This window comes from Meriones unguiculatus, chromosome 14 (assembly GCF_030254825.1).
Source record: "Meriones unguiculatus strain TT.TT164.6M chromosome 14, Bangor_MerUng_6.1, whole genome shotgun sequence".
NCBI classification, from domain to species: domain Eukaryota; kingdom Metazoa; phylum Chordata; class Mammalia; order Rodentia; family Muridae; genus Meriones; species Meriones unguiculatus.
In genome coordinates, this window is record NC_083361.1 from 26,252,143 (window position 1) to 26,277,125 (window position 24,983).

General features: G+C 47.2%; 1 protein-coding gene across 1 annotated transcript in view; it reads right to left on the minus strand.

Annotated features, from left to right (window-relative positions):
• The window catches only part of Spon1 (spondin 1), a 273,526-nt gene extending 249,148 nt beyond the window's left edge, over positions 1-24,378 (minus strand). The window contains exons 1-2 of the mRNA XM_021649602.2: positions 23,598-24,378; positions 4,712-4,818 (exon numbers count right to left, since the gene is read on the minus strand). Of these exons, the coding sequence (XP_021505277.1) occupies positions 4,712-4,818; positions 23,598-23,835 (345 nt within the window). The 5' untranslated portion in view covers positions 23,836-24,378. The remainder of the gene's footprint in view (positions 1-4,711; positions 4,819-23,597) is intronic.
• Between the last annotated feature and the right edge of the window lie 605 nt (positions 24,379-24,983).

The following is a 24,983-nucleotide window of genomic DNA, read 5'->3' on the forward strand; positions in this document are numbered from 1 at the left end:
CAAACCCAAAACAAACTTTTTTTGCGGTTTTAAAATGGCTCAGAACCCATTAATTGCTAAGAAACTTTTATTATTAGTGACGCACTCATGAAAGAGTTTTAAGAATACAGAATTGAAGACTCTTGTTTGAGGGAGTTGGGGCTCATCTCAGGCAAATGTCCATGAGATTGCTTCTGACCAGCTGACACTCGCAAGTCCTAAGCCAAGCATGAAACTTTGCTGTAATAGATTAGCATCTTGAACTTCAGTGCAAACAGAATGCTTAGAGTTCTGTCAATAAATATGTGAGTGTCCAAGCCTGCGCTGGGCAGATCTGCTGAGGGTGGAGAATACAGCCACAAAGGAGATAAATAAAACCTCATCTCATGGGAGGCAGATAATGCACATTATCTACAAGGGAAGCAGACAAGGTAGTGTGTCATTGGTAATAAGCACAAAGAGTAGGTGCAGAGGAAAAACAGAGTCCGGCTCAAGGTCAAGGTGGCAGGGCAGCGTAGGTTTAAATGGGGTGCTCAGGACACGGCTCCTTTGGAAAAGGAAATGTGGAGCTGAGATCTGCTGGAGGCAAGAGAGTGAGCTGGACTGTGTTCTGGGCCTGGGACCAGGAAGCAGTTTGTTTTTAGCGGGCTGAATTGTGAAGACTGGTGAGTACTTTTGTACAGACAGTACGGTCTCTGAACTCCTTGTCACTTGCAATTAACCATGAGTACACCCAGTTAGCTCAGAAAAAGGTCCAGTGTCTCTCCCACCCTGGCAGCTAGAAGCCCTCATGTGCTAATGCCTCCATCCTGGAAGCCACTGCTGGAGCACAGAAGGGACCCCGCCCCTTCTCCGGGACATCTGCAGGAGCCAGCAGAGCAGTAACCCTTGCTGTCCCCTTTCCTCCCCACTAAGCCTGAGGCGGCTCCATCACCTTCCTTGTTTTTCACACATGGTGGGTGAGTCTGTATTTTCCACTAAGTCCTCAGACATCTAGAAGCAGAGCAGCCCATCTAAGATCTCTTTAGAACCAGGAAGACATGGTCAGCAAGATGGCTCAGCAGGTAATAACAGTGCTTCCTGCCAAGCCTGGTTCAACACCCAGCCTGACTGTCGAAGGAGAACACTAACACCTGCAACTTGACCTCTGACCTCAACATGTTTGTGGTGGCATAATACACTATCCCATCCCCTCCGCACACATATGAGTGAATATTTTTAAAGTATTAAAGCAAAGATCACTAAGTATGTGATCTTTATCCAGATTTACACAAATGTTTAACATTTTTGTTTTCTTTTATGCACATGAGTGTTTTGTCTGCATGTGCGTATGTGCACCACATGTGTGCCTGGTGCCCACAGAAGGCCTTGGATCCCCTGGGACTGGAGTTACAGATAGCTGTACAGATAGTTACAGATAGCTGCATGTACAGATAGTTACATGCAGGTGCTATACACAAATCTGGGTCCTCTGCAAGAGCATTAAGTGCTCTTACCTGCTGAGCCTTCTCTCAAGCCTCAGTGTGCCCAAATTTTGTTGTTATTGAGTCCTTGGAGTTTTCAGGGAGGGAAGGTGTGGGATGAAAATGTATACCTGGCTACTCTTTAAGTGCCATTTTCAAAAACGGCAGTGGTGTTTGTAACCTGTCTATTCCTGTTCTAGTGGGCGACCTGACTCTCCATTCTACCTGTCAGATGCAGATGCTGACTTAACTGGATGATGGCAAGGAGGGTTCAGCAAATTTCATCAGGTCAGAACAATCTCAGTTTGTCTTACTGCTGTGCCCAGTGCTGAATTCAGTCAGTGCATGGCACAAAAAGCACCCAATAAGTGATGCTGAATGAATGGATGGATGGATGGATGGATGGATGGATGGATGGATGAGTGAATGAGTGAATGAGTGAGTGAGTGAAGGAATGAATGGATGGATGGATGGATGGATGGATGGATGGATGAGTGAATGAGTGAGTGAGTGAAGGAATGAATGGATGGATGGATGGATGGATGGATGGATGGATGGATGGATGAATGAGTGAATGAGTGAATGAGTGAGTGAGTGAAGGAATGGATGGATGGATGGATGGATGGATGGATGGATGGATGGATGGATGGATCAATGAGAGATGACAGCTTTCAAATGCGTTCTTGCCACAGTGGGAAGGCGCAGGAGAGGTGAGCTGGGGATGTGGTTTACTAACCTCAGAAAACAGAAGAACCGAGTGGGATGTGCATTTTAATGATTCAAAGGTAAGGCAAGGGTGAAGACAGTCATTATGAGAAAAAAAAAAAATTCTAGTCCAGCATGTGGAGCTTTGAGGTGTTGGCCTGCTTTGACTTAATCCCTTAAAGGTTCAGTTTTACCATGTGAGACATGGGAATACCAACCCTGACCTCAGAAGGTTGCACAAGAATTAAGTAGAATTAGACAACATCAGGCACCCTGTACTCAACACTGCTGTCATTAAAAAAATAACCAAAACAAACAAACACAAACGAAAAAACCTCACAGGGTGGAGCCTCCTTTGTGCCCTGACCAAGTATACGCCAATTGCCGCGCCGTGGTTATGGAAACCTGGAGCCAGGACTGGATTTGACTCCCAGCTTTGACACATAGAGCTGGATGGCTTTAGGGAAGCTACTGACTTTGTCTGAACCTCCGGATGCTTTTCCCGGATATAGCGAGCAACAGTGCTCATTTCATCACGCTGCTCTGAGGATTAAGGCAGTTACTGCTTGGAACTGCCAAGGTGTCTTACTCCCGAGCACCACGGCCTTGTAGCCATGACTATCATCATGGCTGTTTCATGTTTTCACCCAGTGTTCTCTCTGGGGCTGGTGGAGACAACGACACATAGATAGTAGTGGATGGACGTGTCCCTGTTATGAGGGGTAGGGGAGACAGGGGTTCCTCAATGTCTCAATCCACACGACCTAGGGTTCACCAGCTTGTTAAAACAGAGGGTAGATCTTGCTCTGGAGTCTGATGCATCCGGCCTCGGTGGGCTGAGAGTTTGCATCCATAAATTCCCACGTGTAGATAATGCTGCGAGTACCACCACCATAGCCAGCTAACCAAGAAAGAATGTCAGAGCTCCGAGAGAAGAACGAGAAATGATCGGGAAGAGATAACGAAACTCAAAAGGGTCCCAAGCCAAGGTAAGACATGCTAAGATGAGAGAACGCAGTCAGCACAGAGCCCAGCAGACATGGAGCACTTGGCGAGCATGCGCTGTTGGTGGTATTATTATTATTATTATTGGGTCATGCTTTGGTACGTCTGCCAAGAGTCCCTTTCCATAAAAGGTCATCTAAACGGGCGTAGAGCCAGCAATTTCACTAGAGGCCTTGGCTCCCATGTATAGAAGAGAACGTTTCGGATGAGCATGATGGTGCCTGCTGTAATTCCAACACTCAGAGTGCTGGAGCAAGAGGATTTCCATGACTTTGATACCAACCGGATGAGGACCAGGGCATCCAGGATCAAAGAGCAAGACTGTGCCCTCCCCCCACTCAAAAAAGAGAGAGAGAGAGAGAGAGAGGGAGACAGCAAGATTAGTCACAGGGATGCTTGTTACCAAGACTGAAGACTTGTCAGTTCCCAGAACCCAGATGGTGGAAGGTGAGAGAGAGCCGAAAGTTGTCCTCTGACCTCCACATGCGTGTCATGGCACACACATGGATTCATCCACACACAAAAGAATGGATGTTTCTAAAAGTTAAGAATTTTAAGTCACAAGATTCAACCTGCGGTTACAAACTGATCCCAAGTGACTGGAAGACACACTGATGAACAAGATATTTGGGGCGGGGTCTTCATTACACCAGGGAACCCAGCAGCCGGCTCTGAGGGTAAGCATTCTACTGTTTTTTTGTTTTTTTGTTGTTGTTTTTTTTCCATGTCCTCTTCGGAGTTTGCAAATTCCAGATAGAAATGAATTCCAGAACAATGGGAAATGGATACCAGAAATGGTCAGAGTAGGGTCACCCCAGTGCTTCTGGGATGCGTTCTGACATCTTGCTAGAGAGGGGTCGACACTCCTGCCACTTCCCTTGGGAGAATATTCCACAGTGAAATATGGCTTATGGCAAGGCCTCGCCTCTGAGCTCCCCTTCTTCTCCTGACCCACTTTCGTCTTGCTGCGGCCTTTTGCACAGTCACACGCACCGCGGATTGGATCCTCTCTTCCAGGACCGCCACCTCCTAACCTCGTCTGCTCATTTAGCCAAGCAGCGCGGGTGTAAGCCTTGTAATCTTTCCTCGTAAAGTCGGTCTCCACATCGCCTTACCACCCCTCTCCTGAGCTTTGAACTCCCTCCAGCCTGGCTGTCCCGAGCTCTTGCTCCAGTCAATCACAAGATGCCTACCGCAGGGGAAACAGCCAGCCTGAGCCAGTTTCCGAGCACACTCCCCGTGGTGCACTGCCTGCTGCCAAGGTACAGAGAGCCCAGAGCCCAGCAGTTGGGTCTGCCAAAGTAAAACAAACCCTGCCGGGTGACCGAGCCTGCTCAGGCAGGCCCAGCAGCCTTTGCCACCAACTGTGGGGTCCTTCTAATGGCGCTGGCCCGCTTGGCCTACCATCAAGGAAGCACGTGAAAAGCCACACAAGATGCCTTAATCTCTCCTTTCACATAGACTACTCTCCATAGCTAAGGCTCATTTGGTCTCTACCTGCCTGGCCGGGGCAGGGGGAAAGGACACTGGAACAGCCTACATAGTGAGCAGAGTCTTACCTGGAAGGTGCCGGCGTGATCTTCTTCCTTATCGCCCTCTCGATTCTCTTTGAGGGCAATTAATGTGAAGCCTCTGAAGTAGGAGGGAGGAGCAGCTGAAAGTGTCACTGTGAGAGACAAGAAAGCCACTGTCAGCACGGCAATCGACTGTGTTTCATTTGACAAACACGACCAGGCCTGTGTGCTCTGTCAATATTCCATCCCTGTGGAGTGTGGGGCAGAGGGTGACGGGAAAGGCTCACCCTCTCCCCTCAGCTCCTTCCTTCACTTTCAGAGTTTGCCTGACCCCCCCCCCCAATTTTTTTATGTCTATTCATCTATATTTATTTATTTTTGAGGCAGAGCTTTGTTGTATAGTCAGTCTGATCTCAATTTCACTATCCTCCTACCAGGCCCTCCCAAAGCATCCTTAAGACTTTCTGAACTGAGGCAGGAGAAAAAGTGAGGTCTGTCTTCATCTCAATTCAGTGAGCGCCCTGGTCAGAAACTCCCATCTTGACATCTAATTTACCTTGCTACATTTCTATTAGGGTGACTCAGGAGAAACCCAGGATCCTTTTGGATCTCTTGGGTGGCATGTATCACTCTCCGCTCTCTGAACATCTTCTTATCTTCTGGAGACATTCCTATGTCATCCCCCCCCCCCACACACACACACACTCAACGCCTCCTGGTGCTCGCCCACATTCTGCCCCAAGTATCATGGACAGATTGAGCATATAACCGTATCCCAGACTGCCTTCCACAGGTTTACCACAGCCTTTCTCTCTCCCTCCTCTGCCTACCAAATCAGGGGACCCAACAAAAGTTCACTCGGGAGAGGGACTGGGCTTTCATTCCTTCTGTATCCACACTGACCCACGTATCTAAGACAGGTTCAAGTTTCTTCAGATGAATATATATCTCTACCCTGTGTTCCAGATCTGGGCTTTAGATATGGAATGAAAGACTATGGCAACTTCCAGGGAGCCTGTAATCTAGGCTTCCAATGTCACAGTTAAGGAACCAAGACGAAGGGGTCCATAGACATCTTCAAGGTCACCGAATTAAGGCTCTCCTCCCCAGCTTGATAATCCTCTCCCATGTTCATGTCGTGAATGTATTCATCATGCTATGGCTCTTTTTCAAGTATTGACTGATATGTCTTAAGTTTGCAAATAAGTGCATTTAGCTTGTATCACTAACATAATTCTGCTATACCATTCCCATATGAGGAGAAGCATGTGGCCCTCTAAACTCTCCCTAAATGGGCTCAGCAGTGACCATTCACCACCCTAAAACAGAAAACAAAAAAACCACTATCTCAGATGGTAGAGTGATGGTTTCTGAGCCACTAACACAAAGATGTCACACAGAACTGCTAAGGCATACAAAATATCAGGGCTGGAGAGATCACTCGGCAGTTAACGGCACTGGCTGCTTGGAATCCATTCCCAGTACCCACAAGGCTGCTCACCACAACCTGTAACTCCACTTCCAGGGGATCTGATGCCCTCTTCTGGCCTCCACAGGCACCAGGCATGTGTGGTGCACAGACAGATTCAGGCAATATACATATACACATAAAATAAAAATAAAATTAAAAAAATTAAATTAAAAATATGCTAAATATCGTACTGTGATTGACGAGTTCACCTCACAAAAGGAAGAGCAGAGGGGGCAGAGCGGCTGTCAGCAAGGAGGCACCACCAGGGCTTCCTCACATTCCTTCGTATCATTTGAATGTGGTCCTGGGACTGATGGACACTGGCCTCTGGTGACCAAGCACCTGGGACTCTGTTCTAGATGGCCATCCTCAAGTCTCCAGAGCCTCTTCCAGAAGCCCTGGCTCCTTTCCATTGAGGGCAGACACCTCCGAGGGGTTCATTGTACTCCAAGCTGGCCACGGAATCATGCAGAACCACTCTCAGGGACTTTGTCTGTGTCCTTCCTTGCACGTACCCTTTCTGGTCTCCCCCAGGGGCACTTCCTTCCCAAGTCACCTGCACCCAGACCTACATACACTGGAAGCTATGGGTTATGGGTTAAACGGCCTACAAAAATTTATGTTAAATTGTGACCTCAGGCACTTGGAAGTGTGACCTTACTTAAATCTGGCCCTGGGATTTACCCACCAGCAGTTTCTGAAGAGACCAGCCAGTCTACCCTACAGAACTTTTTCTTGAGTTCCTCACACACCTGCAGCATTTGAATTCCTCCGTTCCCCCAAAACTTCACAAATCGGGTAAATTTTCACTTCTTGTATGACACTTCCTCTGACTTCACCATAGAGATCTGAATCCATTTAAGACTAGAAATGCTAACAGGTCTTCCCAGGCACAGATGCTAGCCCTGGGAATCTGGCTGTAACAGGTCCTCACGGACCTCACATGTTGTGCTCTGTTCCTTCCTGAAGTTCTGACACCTAAGAAAATGCGTGAGACCAGCCAGGATGAAGGCCAGGGAAGGATCCAGAAGACCACCTCCTTTCCTGGAGCATCACCAGAGCCACGCATGCCAACCCCAGCTCCCAGCAAAACATGACACAGATGTGACAGCTTTGAGTGTAACCATAGCACGCCCCGGATAGGGAGAAAGGCAGATGCTGAAATCTCCTGCCATAAACCCCAGGAGAGTAAGGTAGCCATCGTCAAAGTGGTGACCTTCCAGAAAAGGTGATGAAAACTTGGGCTGAACAAGAGACACTAGGATTTTTTTTAAAGGGAATCCAAGAAATAAAATACAAAACAAAAATGAGAGATGAAAATTACCTTCTATATTAATTTCAGTTTGTTTCTGTAACAAACAGGTGGCCAAAAGCAACTTAGGGGGTAAATGGTTTATTTGATTTACAGTTCCAGGTCACAGTCTATCCATGAGGTAACTCAAGGCAGGAGCCAGAAAGCGGGCCTGCTTGCCATTTCAGGCGGAGTCACCTCTGACCAGGGCACTCACTCACAACCAATGAAACCACAGAAACAAGCAGGAAGCACAGAAGAATGTTCTGGCTGCCCGGCTCACAGACCCATGCTCCGCTAGCTTCCTTACACAACCCGTGACCATCTGCCTAGGGATGGTGCCGCCCACATTGGGCTGGGTCTCCCTGAATCAACTAATAATTATGACAAGCCCTCTCCCCCAGACATGCACACAGACCTCTCTAATGTAGGCAATTCCTCAGTGGGGGCTTTCTGCTCACATGAATCTGGGCTGTGTTGACAGTTAAAGCTACATTTTATTGCCAATGATAAAGAGGCTGGTAAATGACAATACATATTTGAATGCACATAACATACATATACACACACACCGAAATATACACATAGATAGAGAGAACGGGACCCAAGAGTTTAAAAATGCATAAATAAATACAAGTTTTATACACTTAGAACAGCTTCCAAACTCACCGACCCAAATAACCTGAAAGTTCTTACACAGACTCCTGGCTTTCTATGAGGATGGCCTGATTTACCCCCTTCCGTTCTGTGACTACACTTCTTACATCCAGAACAGGGAGATTTACTGGCGTTCACACCAGGCAAAGTGTCATCTGGAATCCAGGGGCTCTGCCCCTACTCGACGGCATTGAATATCTGCACAGTGCTTCTGGAAGTCTGCGATTGCCTTCTGACCCAGGTCACAATGGACAGAAGAAGGTGTGTGTGCGTGCGTGCGTGCGTGTGCTCCTGTGTGTGAGGGGGTGCATGCATAGGCATAAAGAGAACAAGGATTGGTGCCATTGGATGTTGGAGATCCAAACTCACTGTGCCATCTCCTTCGCTCTACTTTTTTATATCTCTTAAAGACAATATTGAAATTCGTAAAACAGCAAATAAAAATAATCAAGATTGGAACTTAATGATTACGTTTAAGAAGTTACTGGATTTTCTTTTCCTCTGATAATTTGAAAGTATGAAACCTTGGGGCTGGAGAGGTGGCTCAGTGGTTAGGAGCACTTGTTACTCTTGCAGAAAACCCTGTCAGGTGGCTCCAGTTGCAGGGGATCCAACATCTGCTTCTGGCATGCAGTACACAAGCATACAAACAGGTCTACACACACACACACACACACACACACACACACACACACACACAAGAAATGAAATAAATAAAACTTTAAAAAAGGAAAAGAAGCAAGAGACCCACTACCTCTCATGAATTAAAAAAAAAAAAATCCCTAAGATGATGAAGACAATTTGGAAGCTATTTTCCCTTTGGGGAAAAAAAAAAAAAAACTACCAGAAATCACATCATGTTAAAGCCGAGGGGCCTATTTTACATAAAATACCTACATATTTAGCATTATATCTATACTTACTTCCAAGTGTCAGTATGCACCATAAATGAATGAGTAAATGTGAGGTCTGGAGAGATGGCTCAGCAGGATGCTGATTACGGAAGCCTGACGACCTGAGTTTGATTCCCAGAAGCCATGTAAAGGCAGAAGGCAAGAAATGACACGGCAAAGTTGTCATCTGATTTCTACATGCACACCATGACAGGCACACACCCAAACACACACATCACACACACAAACATAATAATAAGTAATAAAATGAAATATTCGAAAACAAAGAATACCTTTAAATGTAGTAGTTACCATTTTTAGTAGTAAGATTTATCATACTGCTGTGTGCTTTGTGTTTGTCTCCAGACTTGGAAGCTTTTCAAGGGCTGGAGCCACGTCTGGACTCAGTGATATGCAACAAAACCTACAGAACAGCGCTCATAGTCCATTCGGCTCAGCACTGTCAGGAATGTCCGTTCTCTTACAAAAAAATCCTATACAAAACTGACTTAGTGCAGGCTAAATAAAAGTCCTGGTGTATTTTGTGTGATATTGACAACCCTCTTCTCAAAGTCATATGGAAATGGAGAGTGCCAAGGATGTTCAAGATAATCTTGAGAAAGTTGTAGGGCTCATTATTGCCAGCTATGAAGACTTCCAGAGCTATGGAAATTAAGCCGGTGTCCTATAACAAGGAAAGAAAAGTGAGCCACTTGAACAGTGGAGGGCTCAGAAACGTTTCAGAAAGCTGTGGGAACGACAAATGATGGAGAGCACAGCAGCACAAGAAACTAGTGGTTCAAGGACAACCGCAGGTGGTCCTTGCCACATTGTGCACAAAATAAATCCACACAGGTTGTCGTGTTACATGTGAAGGCAAATTATAAAGCTTTTAGGGGGTGATATAAGACAGCATGTCAATGACCTTGGAGCAGGAAACATTTGAATAGGACATAATAAAGCCGTGGTCATAAAGTCTAAGGTATATAAATGAGGTACTGCCTAACTTTTCTTGTCAAACGACACTATGAAAAGGGAAAAGGCAAATCATGGCATAAAAGATGTTTGTAACCAACATATACAAAGTCTTGATAATCAAGAAGAAAGACAACCCAACAGAAAAGACAACGGGCAGATGCATGAGCTAACACTTGGTGAAGGTGCCCTGCTGGCCAAAACCTGTGAAAAAATTATGAATTTCATCAGTCAACAGGGAAATTCAAATTAAATTCACAATAGAATATTACTGCATCGCTACCAGATTGACTAAATGTGAAGAATTAGTACCAAATGCTGGTAACTGGAACATTCACACATTGTTGATGAAAGTGGAAATTAGCACATTTGCTGGAAAATTGTTCAGCACTTTGTTGAAGCTGAGCATACACATTCCCTGTGACCCAACTACACAACCCCGAAACGCATGCTTATGTGCGCCGAAGACACTTAGAAGAATGCTTTGGAGTGATGTCACTTGGAGTACCATCTAACTGGGAACATCGCTAAGTTGGAATAGATAAATGGTGACATAGTCATGTAAGCAAATGTCTAATGGAAATGAGCAAATTGTGCTGTGCGTGAGGCGGATAAATCACAAAGATAAGCCCCAAGTGGGAAAAAAGAAGACAGACGCAAAGGAGTAAAATGACAGGACTGGGAGATGATTCAGTTGGTAGTATGCTTGCCACGCAAGAATGAGGACCCAAATTTGGATCTCCGGCACCCACATAAAAGCTGAGCACAGCAGCACACATCTGCAATCAGCACTGGAGAGGCCAAGACAGGTGGATCCCTAGAGCTCATCAGCTAGATATTCTGAATCCATGACCTCTGGGTTCAGTTAAGAACCTTGTCTCAAAAAATAGGGTGAAGAGCAAAGAAAGAAGACATGAGATATTGTTCTCTGGCCTCGGTACACATCCATATGAATAATAAATATACCACATACATACACATACAGAGGAGGGGAGAGAAAATAAGAGTGGGAAAAGGGAGACACACGGAGAGACAGAGACAAAGAGACAGGCAAAGAGAAGGGAGGGAGGAGACGGAGACAGAGAGAACAGAGATGGTATAGTTGCACTGGTGAATATTTATGTAAAAGATTGCACCAGGCAGTCTCTGATGATCCAGCCAGATGTGTGGGAGGAGAAAGGAGAGTGATGTAATGAGCACACGGATGTTACCACAGCCCTTGTCATGCCCCAGTTCTTGATGTGAATTCCGGCCACATGAGTTTCTTCATCACATGCTAATCATTAAGCTGTGTGATGTGTGATTGAATTATTAATTTTTTTTCCTGATTGCAAATAGCCATCTTCCTGTACCTTTATTCAGCGCACATGACAAGCTAGCCATAAGCTTGGTTTCCCAGGAATACCTGCTGTATTCCTGCAGATTCTAGAAAGCTAAGGTCACACCCTCTCTTGCCTATTAAATGTATCACACAAGCTGGAGGCTCTAGAGGCTGAGCTGAACTCTGCCTGGAGTTTCAGTCCATAACTGCCACTGGAAATGATGCTGCTACGCAGTTTAATTTGAAGGAAGTCAGGAGGCCCCATCCATCTGGTGGGTTTCATTAGACCTTCATTTCCCGAAAGAGAGGCACAAACGTACAGTATGTTCTGCCTCCCAGTAACAACCGAAGATGACTGCTTAGTGATAAATAATAGGATCTTCTCTCTAATGACTCCTCCCAAGTGCCTCCCAAGAGAGGCCATTAAGAGATCCAAAACTCCAAAAAAATGCTTACAAAGGATTAAAAATACAAAATAAAAGAGAGAGGCTATTTGGAGTCATCCTGTGAGCACACACAGGGAACTGGAAAAGGGCAAGGATTCAGGATTAGAGCTCCAGAGTTCCCATTGGTCAATTATGAGACTGCTGGGAAGTGAACAGGAACTCTCCTGTTTCCCCTTTTAAAAAATGGCATGGGGGCCTGACATTGCCTTACAGGAGTGCGAGACGAATTACATTCCCGTTGATTGCGATGAGCAGTATCTGTAAACACGTTTCAGCCTGGAGTTCGAGGGAAGAGGCTTCTCTTTTTAGTCACAGAAAGTTGTTGGCAGGTATCCTCTCTGCCATTTGGAGAAAAATTGGTTATAATGAGGAAAGTAATGAAGGCAATACACAGAAGCAGAGCTAATACATAAAGGATGGAGGGAGCAAAGCGAAACAGGTGAAAGGGAGGAGTGAAACAGGAGAAGGAAAATATGGACCTGGGAGGGGGTGGGTAATGAGTCTGTTTGTGCTTCCTGCTCTAATTACGCCTGAAGCCAGACCCAACTCTGGGCTTCCTAAATATGGGAATCATTGTGCATGCTCTGTTCTTTGCCCCAGTTAATATGATTCTGTCCTATTCATTGCAATGAAAAAACGACTGGTTGATTTTGAAGTAAAGAAATCAACAACTCTGCATGGACTGTAAGAATCCTGGCAGTGTCAGTGTGTTAGCTAGTTCCCATTACTATGACAGAATACCTGAGTGAAACCAATCAAAGGAGGGAAGATTTTGTTCAGTTCATAGCTTCTGGGGATCCTGTCCATTTGCATTAGTTAGCTCCATTGTTCTTAGGTCTGTAGCAAGGGGAAAGCATCAAGGGAGAAAGTGATGGCAAAAAACAAAACAAAAACAAAAACAAAAAGTCATGGCAGCCAGGAAGTAGGGGGAGAGGTAGGGAGAGGAAGAGGAGCCATAGACAAGATAGAGTCTTTGAAGGGACTCTGGCCAGCTTGACCATGGAAAGCATGGCTCTGGCAGGCTTAGTCCTTCTCTCTCATTCCCTTTGCCTTGCTAAAACTCTTGGATTACATTCAAAGCTAGCCCCCAAGGTCTGTTTTCTTATTTGGCCAATCCCTCCTCCTGAGAAAGACTACCAAGGTCCAGCTATGAAAGTATGAAGGTCCAGCAATCAAAATCTCCCTTTGGCTCACCTAATTAAGATGCCCAATTAAAATTAAATACCTCATCCTAACACGGGGTTTCCTCTTTTACCTTTGCAAGTTCCCGTTCTTCTATGTGTCAACTGTGTCTCCTCTCTTTCCAGAGGCAGTCCTTTGTCCCATTCCCCTCCAGGACAAATACCTCTTCCCCCTCTCCCTTGCTCCCTTCCCCTTCTCCCTCTTCCTCTATCTCCTGTCTTTGCCCCTTATTCCTGCTCTCTGTCGCTCTGAGGCAAATAAATCTCCTTTGTGCTGAGAACTTGGTCTGAGGACTTGGCCTTGGGGACCCTGAGCCGACACTTTTCCTTACACTCTTCAAAAGCCTGCATCTGGTGACCTACTTCATCCGACAAGGCTATACGAGTTAACTTTGACAGAATCCAGAACCACCTGGGTAGAGAGGCTCCTAGATCAGGTTGCAGGGAGTGTGTCTGTGGGGACTGGCTTTAACCAGCGTGTGTGAAGACTCAGCCACGAAGCAGACAACATGGCTCCCTGGTTTGGAGCCCTGGACTGCAGAAGACTAGTGAGAGCTAGCTGAGCACTAACTTTCACATGTGTGTTCTCCCTCTGCTCTTGGATGTGATGTGACTGGGTGCCTCAAGTTCATGCTTTGACTTCCCACAATAATGGATTCACCCTATACTTCTAAGCCAAATAAACTTTTCTCCCCTCAGGCTTTGTTGGTGGTGGGGAGCTGGTCAGGCTATTTTAGCATAACAACAGAAATGCAACTAGAACACTGGCTTATCTACAATGTCATTAAATCATGAATCCACCACTGGATCAATCACTAATTAGGTCAGGTCAGAGTCTTCATGGTCCAATTACTTCCTCGGAGCCCATCAGCTGTCAATCAAGCCTTAAATGCATGAAACACCAGAGGCATTTTAGAGTTACTCCATAAGACTCAAGAAACTGTATTCACAAAAAAATGGGGCTGAGTGACCAGGAGTTGGCAATTGCTTGATAAACGTCATTGGGATGACAGCAAGGTGTTTGCTTCAAAATGCTGACCTAGAGGTCAGCATTAGGGAAAGAGGTCTCTTTCCTAAGCTCTAGCCTGCTCAAGATTCTGATGAAGCACTTAGATAAAGGCATTTGGGTCTGTTTATAAAGACTGTGGCTAATCTAAAATAGGATTATGTAGGTAAACTCCCCTGGGACAAAATCAAGATTCCATGGATGATTGATCAGAACAGGTCACATTATTTGGAAGTTCAATGGGAAAGCATCATATATGTTCAGGGTGGGGTTAGGGTGGGTGACACGTGCCTGTAATCTCAGTCCTGAGGCAAGAGCTGGAGGCCAGCCTAGGTTTGTAGAGCAAGACCTTTTCTCAATCCCCCTCCAAACAGACCCGTTACACCAACACAGGTTAGTCTATCAATCAGTTTTCTCCTACTATAACATAATAGCAGGGGCAATTAGCAAAGAAACAAGTTAGTTTAGCTCACAGTTGTGAGGATATAGTGCAGGATTTCATAACATCACGGTTTGGGGTCTGTTGTGAGAGTACTACATTATAGCAAGGTGGGGAAACCTGCTCAGAACTTTAGCCAAGATGAGTGAGAGACTGTGGAGGAGTGATACCATCATGCTGAGACCCCACCTCCTAAGAGTACCTTCCCACACCAGCCTCCTACAGACCAAACCTGTAACAGACAAACCACAGCAGTTAAGGAACACAGCGACCTTCCCAGAAAATAGCAAGCATCTGGGTTGGCTGCAGGTTCAGTGTGATTCCAGAGCACAACAGGGTTGCCAGGAAAGCAAGCACAGGCGCTGGCAAGCTCACACACGCACAGTGTCCAGGACAGGAAGAAAATCGTTCTGTCCCTATCAGAGCACATCTGGAGTATAAAGTACGGGAAGAAGAAATGACTCCCATAGGGATGGCTGAAGAAATAGGACATGACACTTTAGTCAGAAGAGAAGCCAGGGTAGAGAGCTGTTTACCCATATGCACCTCAGGGGCTGACACAGGGCCAAGGAAACACCTTCGTTTGTGTGGTTTCAGAGATCAGAAACTGGGCGATAGGTGGGCTTTCTGTGGGAGGCAGCAGAGAAGCACGAGGTCGGCGCATGGTTTCACCCGTCGCTGAGTGTTGCTGCCCAAAGGGGCTCCTGGTTCTCTGTACCCCTGCCACATTGCCAAGGCAGAGGAATGACAGAATTGTGCCAGCCCTGAGGGTAGTCCAGAGGCATAGCAGCCAGTTTCATGTTACTATAGCATAATTGCACAAACAATTAGGAAAAAAAGGGTATTTCGTCCTCAGGAACAGAATAGGGCAGCGGTGTGGGGGTGCTGGGGCAGAGGCGGTGACAGGTGGTGTTGGGGGAGCACAGGAAGGGGATGCTCCCCTTGAAAGAAAGAATATAGTCTTGGAATCCAGTCCTCTGTCGGGTTTACCAATTGACAGACAGTTCCAAGAAATTTCACCTTAACGATCTGTGCCTGAGCGCGAGGGTCTGTCCCGAGAGCCCAGGTGTGTGCTGGCAGCCCCCTCCCTCTGCCCTTTGCCTGCTGGTGCCCTGCTGCCCGCTTCTGCGTACACCTCCTAGCTCTCCTCCAGATCTCCTGCACCTTGTATGCAGCCCGTGGGCCTGGCACCACCTCCAGCCTCTGCCCCAGGGCAATAGCGGTCCTTTCTCTTTGCTGCCACCATCTGGACGGCCTTGACTTCTTCCAGCGGCCTCCTTTCTAGACGGGGGAGGCTGATGTCCCTAGTCTAGCCAGCCATCTAACAAGAAGGGGAGGATGCAGACCTTATTACACCGGCCGTTTGGGTTTAAATGGTGCTTACCCCCTCGACTCCCCGCCCCCCTCCAACGAATAATGATTTAGTGCCTGCCGCCCATACACGATTCTGTTTACTGGAGATAAAATAAGACAGACAAAGGCTTTGCTCTCATAAAGCGTGTATTCTAGATGGAGGAGGCAGATGATAAACAAGATAATTTCAGAGAGAGCTTAAGGGCTGCGAAGGAAATAAATCAGGAAAAAGAAAACCCAATGGGAAAAGTGAAGCGGTGGTCAGAGGAGTCTCTTTATAGATTCGACTTAATAAGGAAGGACTTAGAGAGGAGGACTCAGTCAAAGCGAGGTCTGGGAACACAACCATTTCCCTAGGGACTTCCCATTGGCTTGCAGAGAGTGATTAGGAGAGCCCCGAAACAGGAAGAGAAGTGGGGTGGGGGTTGGGGTAGGGATGGGGGCACTCCCTGTGGTGTCTGGGTATTTTCAGCTGGGTCCTGCTTCTGACTCCACCCACTTTCCTGAACTCCACATGATGACTGGTTTTTGAAAGTCTCCTCTGATCTCTCTCTCTCTCTCTCTCTCTCTCACACACACACACACACACACACACAGTCCTTGAAAACAGATTTGTAACCCCTAACGTGCAGAGCCACTGCCCCAACCCCTCCCCAGAGCCTCAAGCAAGGGGTTAGGCACAAGAAATTTCTCTAAACTTCCAGGGCGGTTTAGGAATCTCGGATACAGGGGCCTTGCTGGCAAAGGCTTCTAGGCGGTGCTTCAGCCCTCGCCTTGTCCTGTCTTGGATGTGAGAGCAAGGTGGCCACAATGGTCCCTGGAGAGAGCTGTCCAATAAAACAACCTGAAGCCAGGCAAATGCAGTCGTGTTAGCCAGCACCCGATAGAAGGAAGCATATGCAAAATGTGTGTCTGAACCTGTCTGAAGATGGGAGGTTTTATGCCAACAAAAATTTACCAGCATGTCATGGAGTTTTTATAAGACCTTAGCTGTAGGGGTCTCGAAATAGATGAGTTAGAGAAAGAGAAGAGATGGACACACACACACACACACACACACACACACACACACACACACACGTGACTCTAGTTGGGTAGGCACCTACCTCTCCACTCCCTGCATGCTAGTGAACATGCCACATGGCCTCAGTTTCCGTACTCAATTACAAAGCTAGGACTTCCTATTTGCCTGCCAGTGTTTAAGGAGGAGAAACCAATAGTTTTCTCTGCTCCCGACTGAAGAAGCACAGACCACTTGTAATGCTGGAAGGAGAATAGCATTGGACTTACCGAGAAATGCCAACTCCCTTCTCTTCCCTGCTAATGGAAATACCTGGAGGAACACATAAATCAGGCCGGGTTGGAGGGACTCTCCATGTTGCGTGTGACGTGGTTTCAAGGGATCGTGAAGGGATAATTTTGACTTATGTGATTTAGACTTTCCATCTGCCTCTCGAAGCTCAGCCTCGGGTAGGTTAGGTATTCATTGCATTCCAATTGTTCTGTTCATTTTTATTCTGAATGTCTACCCCGGTGGCTTTTTCTTTTCTCTTCCTACACATGACCATTGCTTTCTTGTTCTTCTCATTTCTTCCTTCCTTTCCTTTTTCTGGTTCCTGCTTCGTTGAGGGAAAAGATAGAAGATGCTACCTCTGCACACTTACATAGAGACAACATTTTAGTATACGCAGACACACATACCTGCACACATCGTATCCTCTTTTCTCTGCCCTGGACTTGGCAGGAACATCAGAGCTGCACAGAGCCCATCTAGAAGACCCTTCACTGAATGACAGAGCATGGAAGGAGTATGGCTGTCACTAAAAGCACAGGACAGGACCGGGCTGTTAAGAGCGTTGGCTGTTCTTTCAAAGAACCCAGGTTTGGTTTCCGGCACTCACATGTCAGCTCACAATTGTGGATAACTACACTTTCAGAGGATCAAATGCCCTCTTCTGGCCACTTCAGGCACTACATACACATGCATCTATGCAGGCAAAACACTCAAACATAAAAATAAAATAAAATAAAATAAAGCAATTTAAAAAAAAAAACTGGCAGTTTCTAATTCAGTGGTTCTCAATCTTCCTAAAACTGTGATCCTTTAATATAGTTCCTCATGTGCTGATCCCAATCATAAAAATTATTTTGTTTGCCCCTTCATAACTGCAATCTTGCTACTGCTATGAATTGAAATGTAGCTCTCCGTGTTTTCCAGTGGTCTTAGGTGATTACAGGTTAAGAACCACTGCTCTAATTGCTTCCCAAATTTATTTCTTCTTCTTCTTTTTGAAAAATAACCCCCTCCCCCAAGTATTAGCAGGACATATGCCCCCAAAATTCAATGCTATATTTCCCAGACTCTCTTACAGTTGTGTCCAGTCTCATGACCTTCACCAAGGGAGCGTGTTTAGAAGGGTTAGATGCAGTTTCAGGGGAGCATCATTAAAATAGAGTTGTCCTCTATTTCTATCCCTCTCTCCAAAACCATGTGCCAGATGGAGCTTGGATGTGAGAGCAAGGTGGCCACAATGGTCCCTGGAGAGAGCTGTCCAATAAAACAACCTGAAGCCAGGCAAATGCAGTCGTGTTAGCCAGCACCCGATAGAAGGAAGCATATGCAAAATGTGTGAAATTAATTTTGCCAACATATGTCATTAGCCTAACATATATAACGTGCATTTCAATATGGAATCCATTTGAAAATTACTAATAATTGCCCTTTATCACATGAATTCATCAATAACATTCTAGCACATCTCATTTTGGGATACCACACTTAAAGTGTGTAACTGTCTTGCTTCACCAGTGGCTACCTGTTGGATAGCAAAGTCCTAGGAGAGGACAGAGCAACAAGGCAGAGGGAACCTGAGTTTCTGGATGACATTGTGAGGTACATCGTGTCTGGCCTCTCATTTATCTCCCTTGAAACAATTCCCTTTGTAATGAGCTTAGCCTCTGTCTTGACTAAAATAAGAATTTCCCCCATAGAAATTGATCTTGGCCTATATCTGGTATCCTGTAAAAGAATATAGATATAGATATAGATATATATATAGATATAGATATAGATATGGATGATATAGATGGGGAGCGTGGTAGGAAAATCCTCTTGACATTGGCTCCTGTTTGTCGATATGTAAATCTAAGCTTATAGTTCTGTTAGAAGAGTCAGCTGTGATGCACTTACCTGGACATGAGAAAGCACTCACGTTGTAAACTTTGAAAAACTTTAATTAGCTATGCCTTGTTTTATATGTTTTGATGTTTTCCCCATTGCCTGAAACTCAAAGCAATAAGCAATCTTCATAATCATTAAGCTGAATCAGTCTTGATACAGCTTTTGAATTTTGTTTTCCCTTTTGAGGTTTTTTTTTTTTGTTTTTTTTTTTTCAGGATCTCACTATGTATGTCAAAGTTGTTCTCAAACTTATGAGCTTTCTGCCTTAGCTTTCTGTTTCCTGGGATGGTAGCATGCACACAGCTAGCTTTGGTATCTTTTGATTTTATTATCAATTTGAACTAAACATTCATTAAAAGGGGACAAGAACTGAAAATCACAGAATAAAAGGAAAAGAACGATACAAAACAGAAGAGAACAGTACAAAAACAGAAGAGAGATGGGAGTGCCTGTTTCAAAAGCAAACCACAACAAAAGAAACTGTCTATTTTAAAAGGTCTTTCTGAGCTTTAGTTTCTCAGCTCCTACATATGCCATGCTCAAATATAAGCATTTACAAAGCTAGTTATAAAACAACTGCGTGTGCTTGAAACCGTTCATCAAGTTAGGTTTTGTTTTCTATCCAGCTTGCTCCTGCCTTCCCATGAAGGGAATCTGTAAAAGACTGACAAGGTTCTTCATGTTCTAAAATGAGGCTCTGCTAATGGGAAGTTGCAATGCTGAAGTCTACTAAGAGGAAGAAGAAGAAGAAGAAGAAGAAGAAAAAGAAAAAGAAGAAGGGTGCCCGTGATGTGATTACCTTAATTTGTCTTTCCAGTTCTCCTTCAAGGAAGTCTCACTATCCAGAAGGCTGAGGCTAGCCCACTGAAATACTTCTACTCCCAAGTCAGTTTATGAGTTGGCGTAGAAAACCCGGGAAGAGTGTAGGCTGAAGGGTCACGCAGACCCAGGAATGAACCCTGACTCATAGCCGATGACTGTGAGTGAAGAACTGGACCTCTCTGATGCATAGTCTCATCTATAAAATAGGAGTAGAATAAGCTGCCTCACAGGACCATGAGGAATAAGGCAGCTGAGTGGGAAGAATTTAACAGAATGCCTTTTCTGGTGTTGTGATAGCATTTTTTTTTAGCTTCCAAATGAATCCTCTTAAAACATGTATAGATGTGTATTTGTATGTGTGCGCAAACATACACATTGCACCCACGGCAAGCTGACTTCTTTTGACTCTTATTTCCAGTTCTCATGATGCTTTGGGTGGGGGCGCCCTCTCCCAAAATACCCTCAGTTTACAGACAGGGAAACTGTGGTTCAGAGACATGCAGTGGATTGCCTGAGGCCACACGGTGACTATGAAGCCAAGCAGAAACCCCACACTGACATGCTCCATGAAATCCCATGCTTTTTCTAGCAGGCTCAGGTCCCTACTCCTCCTGGCAGTGTGTGTCCCAAACTGGGACAAAGAAGAGAAAGCTAAGCTGCTTTGGAGGTCTCCAAACCCCAGGGTTTAGAATAAATCCCCCAATTATGCCTGCAGTTGGGCTAGCTTTTGAAACCTCTTGAACATTCTTTTCCCATCAAGTTCCTTGAAATTTCCCTTTAAAGAGCGTCTAGAAAAAGACACTCTTCATCAGCCTGACTTTATTTTCCCAATAAACAGACCTGGTCACACAAAAGAGCCTCTTTGATTTTCAATCAATTCGTGAACATTTCAGCTGGTTTCCTGCTATTTGGCTTGAAATTGTGATCTGGGAAAGGCTGGCCCTGCAAATTGTCGCCCTGGACGAGAAGCCCCTGGAGGATCCTCAAGTTGTTATTTTTAATCACTGTAATCGCCTTTCAAAGGAGGCTCTGGTCAGAAACAGAGCGGGCCTTTCAGAGCTTTCTAAAGCACAATTACGGCTGTGGGGTGGGGGGGCGGCTAGAGGAAGAGGGGGGAGGATGGAGAGCAGGGGGGGGAGAGAAAAGGAAGTCAGTGCAGCACTAGCAAGTTGGAAAAGGCTGAATAACTGTCCCAACCGCACCCAGGCTTGTGGGGAAGAAGCCCCAGGATTCAACTTGCTAAAATAGGGACCTTTTTATTCAAATCTGGAATTAAAAGAAAGGCTATCCTCAGATGGGGTGGGAGGCCACAGGGTGCACATGCTATTGGATGATGAACTGAAATAAAGGGCAAAGGAGGCAGGAAAAGCAGTCATGGATTACAAGAATGGTGACGGATGGTAAATTGGGGGGGGCAAAATTAAAAGGCAAACAGGACACTGGGGGGACGTTAACATCTATAAACCCAAATCAAGCCACCTAGGAGAACGCATTAGATGCAATCTTAATGTGATGTTGTAAGGAAGTATAAGCTGATGGGAAATGTCACAAACTAAGGTAGCGCCTTCTCTTTGTAACTCTGAATCTGTTGTGTTAATTACAGAACACTTACCCAGGAGACCTCAGCACTGCTCTGCTCTCCCAAGGTCTTTTTATCCTGGCTGTTGAAGGGAGAAAAAAATGGTATCTGCACCTCCAGTCTGCGCAGGTACCATCATATTCCAAAGCCTACGGGTCTAAGCTAAAGCATCCAGGGCCCTCTCTTGACCTGGTCTCAAGTCATCCTTGCTAGGCCTGGGCTTTTACCTAAAAGTTCTGGAACTTCTCTGTCCATATGATTATAGAATATGCCTCCCTCCCAGTGTTGAAGTGAGTCCTCAGACAAACAGAAGAACTAGCATGAGAAAGAGACTCCAGAATGCCCCTGTTTAGCCACAATCACACACACACACACACACACACACACACACACACACACCATTTTCTTGGGTTTAAATTAAGAATAGTCATAGACAAGGTCTTTAGTATGGAGAAATCACCATTCACTCATTCATTACATTAATGGATGAGGAACCAGAAAAGGGCAGCCATTTGTTTATTCACTGGTCGTTGGACTGGAGGAATGTTGACAAACTTTTAAACCAGAGCAGTGCACACACAGGAAACAATGAGAAGAAACAAAATCCCTGCATTCTTAAGTCAGTAAGACCTGCTGTCTCTCAGACACATTCACCTTTGCTTGAGTAAATGACTTTTTTCAGCTAGGAAATGGGCTCAGGGAAATCAAACGGCCTGCACCCAGTCACACAGCTACTAAACTCAAATCCTCTTCGTTACCAGCCATCCCTTTCCCTCCTGTTTCCCCCACTAACTCGTGAAGGTGTTCGGGAGGCCCAAAAGGTGCCTTGCCTTTTAGTCTGATCTTCCCAGGTCCTCAGGGTGCCAGGTCGTCCTGCACATGCCAGCTCTCAGACCCCCTCCCACCAAGCTGCGTGCTCCCTCTCTGCCTGGGTGCTGTGTTTTTGACCCCAACACCTTTCTTCCTGGAGAAAGGAGGATCTTGTGGACTCCCCCAGGAACAAGACGGATCCTGGCCAAGAGCTGAGGGATCCAGAGCTGGGAGCCTGACTGGGTAGCTTGGAGGAGAAAAAACAAGTCGACCAACTCGACCCCAGAAACAGACGCAGCCTTCTGGGAAGTGAAGTTCCTGGCTGGTACAGCTGATACTGCCCCAAACTTTCTCCCAATGCTCGCAACCATTTCCCATCGCAGCACTGGGCGGGGGGTGGGGGGGTGGGGGGGATAGGGAGGACCAGGAAGGCAGCAGCTGGACTCCCACTTGTCCCGCCAAGTGCTCCGATGACCTGCTCTTCCCCATCAGGCACCAGAGCTGACTTACGATGGAGCACCCTATAGCCCTATCGTCCTATCGGGGGAACCCAGATGAGATCTGTTAAGTTTCCCTGCCTGGGGACAGGAAGCTAAAGCTTGCAGAAAAGCTATCTGGGAAGCCCGCAGACCTACTGAGCAGGGAGGCGGTGGAGCGCGAGGAGGGAGCGGGGTGTCCTGGAGTCTTCAGGTGGGCGTGGGGCACGCCAGAAGTCGCCCACCAGCTTGTACAGCCTTTCCCTGTACTCCGGGCTCTGCTCCCCAATGAGCTGCATTAGGCTGGGCATCCCCGGGCGCACATACAGGCTCTCGGCTGCCCGCCCGAGTCAAGGTCTCACCACATTTAAGGAGTCTTGGGGACCCCGGGTCTCTTTTCTGTCACCACATCCCACCGTCCATTGCGAGAATACCCGGAGTGCTTTGAGGACCCTATTGCAGTTGGAACCTGTCCTGGGAATCCAAGGGCTTTCTCAGCCTCCTGGGACAGAGGAGAATAATCCGGGGATCTTTCTGGTGACCCTTCACGCCTCTCTTCCCGGTACCCTGAGACCGGTTAGGGACCCATCCGGGAAGTGATCTAGAAGCTGGTCTCTCTCCTTCGAGGATGGAAGCCTCTGGGAGAGCTGCCCTACCTGAGACCCATCTGAGAGTACCCTCTTCCCCAGAGAGCCATCGGGAAAGGCGGGTGTACTTCACTCCAGCCGACAGCTGGAGCAGAAGGCGGGCTCCTTCCCCATCAGGCTGGTGTGATGTGTGGGGAACTGTGCGTCGGAGACCCGGGCTGCCTCTAATGCCTGTGGCCCCCGCGGTGGGCCCCCTCCTCCCCGACACTGGCTTGATGGGCACCGAGCTGGCAGCTAAGGGGCTCAGGGCAGCCAGGACACAGCCCCGGACTGGGATGCGCAGACACTATACAGCCTGGGGACTGTGCTCTCGGCTCAAGCCCTGCTCGGGTCAGTGCCCTAGAGGGTTACGGGTCTCCAGCCTCCAGCGCCACTCCACTTACCGCGGTAGCTGTTTCCTGGCTTATAGAAGTCGGGGTCGCCTTCCACGCGGAGGCTGAACTCCGTGTACCCCTCGCGCCGCGTGCCCTGGGCGCGCAAGATGCGGCTGCAGTAGCCCTCCGATTTGGCCACTTTATCCAGGGTCTCATCCGAGAAAGCCAGCGCCGCGGCCAGGGGCAGCGCCAGGGCCAGCAGCGCCGGACCCCGGCTGAGCCTCAGGGGCGCGGGAGACAGCGTCATCCTCGAGGGCCCCCCCAACTTTGTGCCGATGTTGCAGACCCCTGTCAGGACACTCCTGCCCGAAGTGATGGGAGCTGCGGAGGAGAAACCCGGAGGAGCCCGGGTGGCGCCGGCGGTTGGGGAGACCGAGCCCGCCTCGCTTCGGCGGCTGCGGAGCTGCGCTGCTCTGAGCGGAGCCGAGCGGAGCCGCGGAGCCGAGGGGCGGGCGGTGGCGAAGGAGCGCGAGGAGGGAGGGCTGATTGCGCCCGGATCCCCCGGAGCCGCGCTGTTTTGTTTCTGAGCTGGCGATTAGCGGGCGCTCTGGTGTTTGTTTGGCGAGGCTGGATTCCCAGGGTCTGGTGGGAGAGAGCGGGGATACACAGACACGTGCTGGCTCAACCGACTCCCCCACCAACAAAGCTGCTTCTCCGGCTCCCAGCTACACCCCGTGTCCTGGGGACCACAGCGCTCTGAGGAGGGAAAGCCTGCCAACTAACTTTCGTTGCAAACCTACTCTGTGCCAGGCTGCTGCGCTGCTGCAAGGTTTCCCCGTGGCGGCGTCCGTCCACCACGTGCACTGGCGCCACATACGGCGATCACTTATTTATAGACCAGCAGACCTCTGCAGGCCACCCTTGCTGTCCTGGTCCGCTGCTTCCATTGCTCTTCCTAGGCCACTTTGTGGCATGTCGTGCCAGAGGACTAGCAAGGAGCCCAGAGACTTACGCCCTGGCATCAGCTGGCACAGTGCCTTGGCCACAACACTTCCGGAGATCTATAAAAAATGTTTTGTTTAAAAGCAGAGGGGGAAAGTTTATGTCGAAGAAAACGGTTGGCTACATATTAGTTTATTCATCAGTGTGTATATATGCAACCATAAACTGACGGTTTAAGAAGGAAGGTGCCAGGCGCTGGGTGTGGTGGCACATGCCTTTGATCCCACTTCTCGGGAAGCAGGCATATGTATTTCTGTGAGTTCAAGGCCAGCCTGTCTACAAAGTGAGTCCAGGACAGCCAGGGCTCTGTTACACAGAGAAACTCTGTCTCGAAAAACAAAAAACCAAACCAACCAAAACAAAACAGTAAGGTGCCTACAAAAACAAGCCTGACCATTTTGAAAAGTTCAAGGAAGGGTCTGTGTTTTCTTGGCTTAGATTTTTAAGATTCAG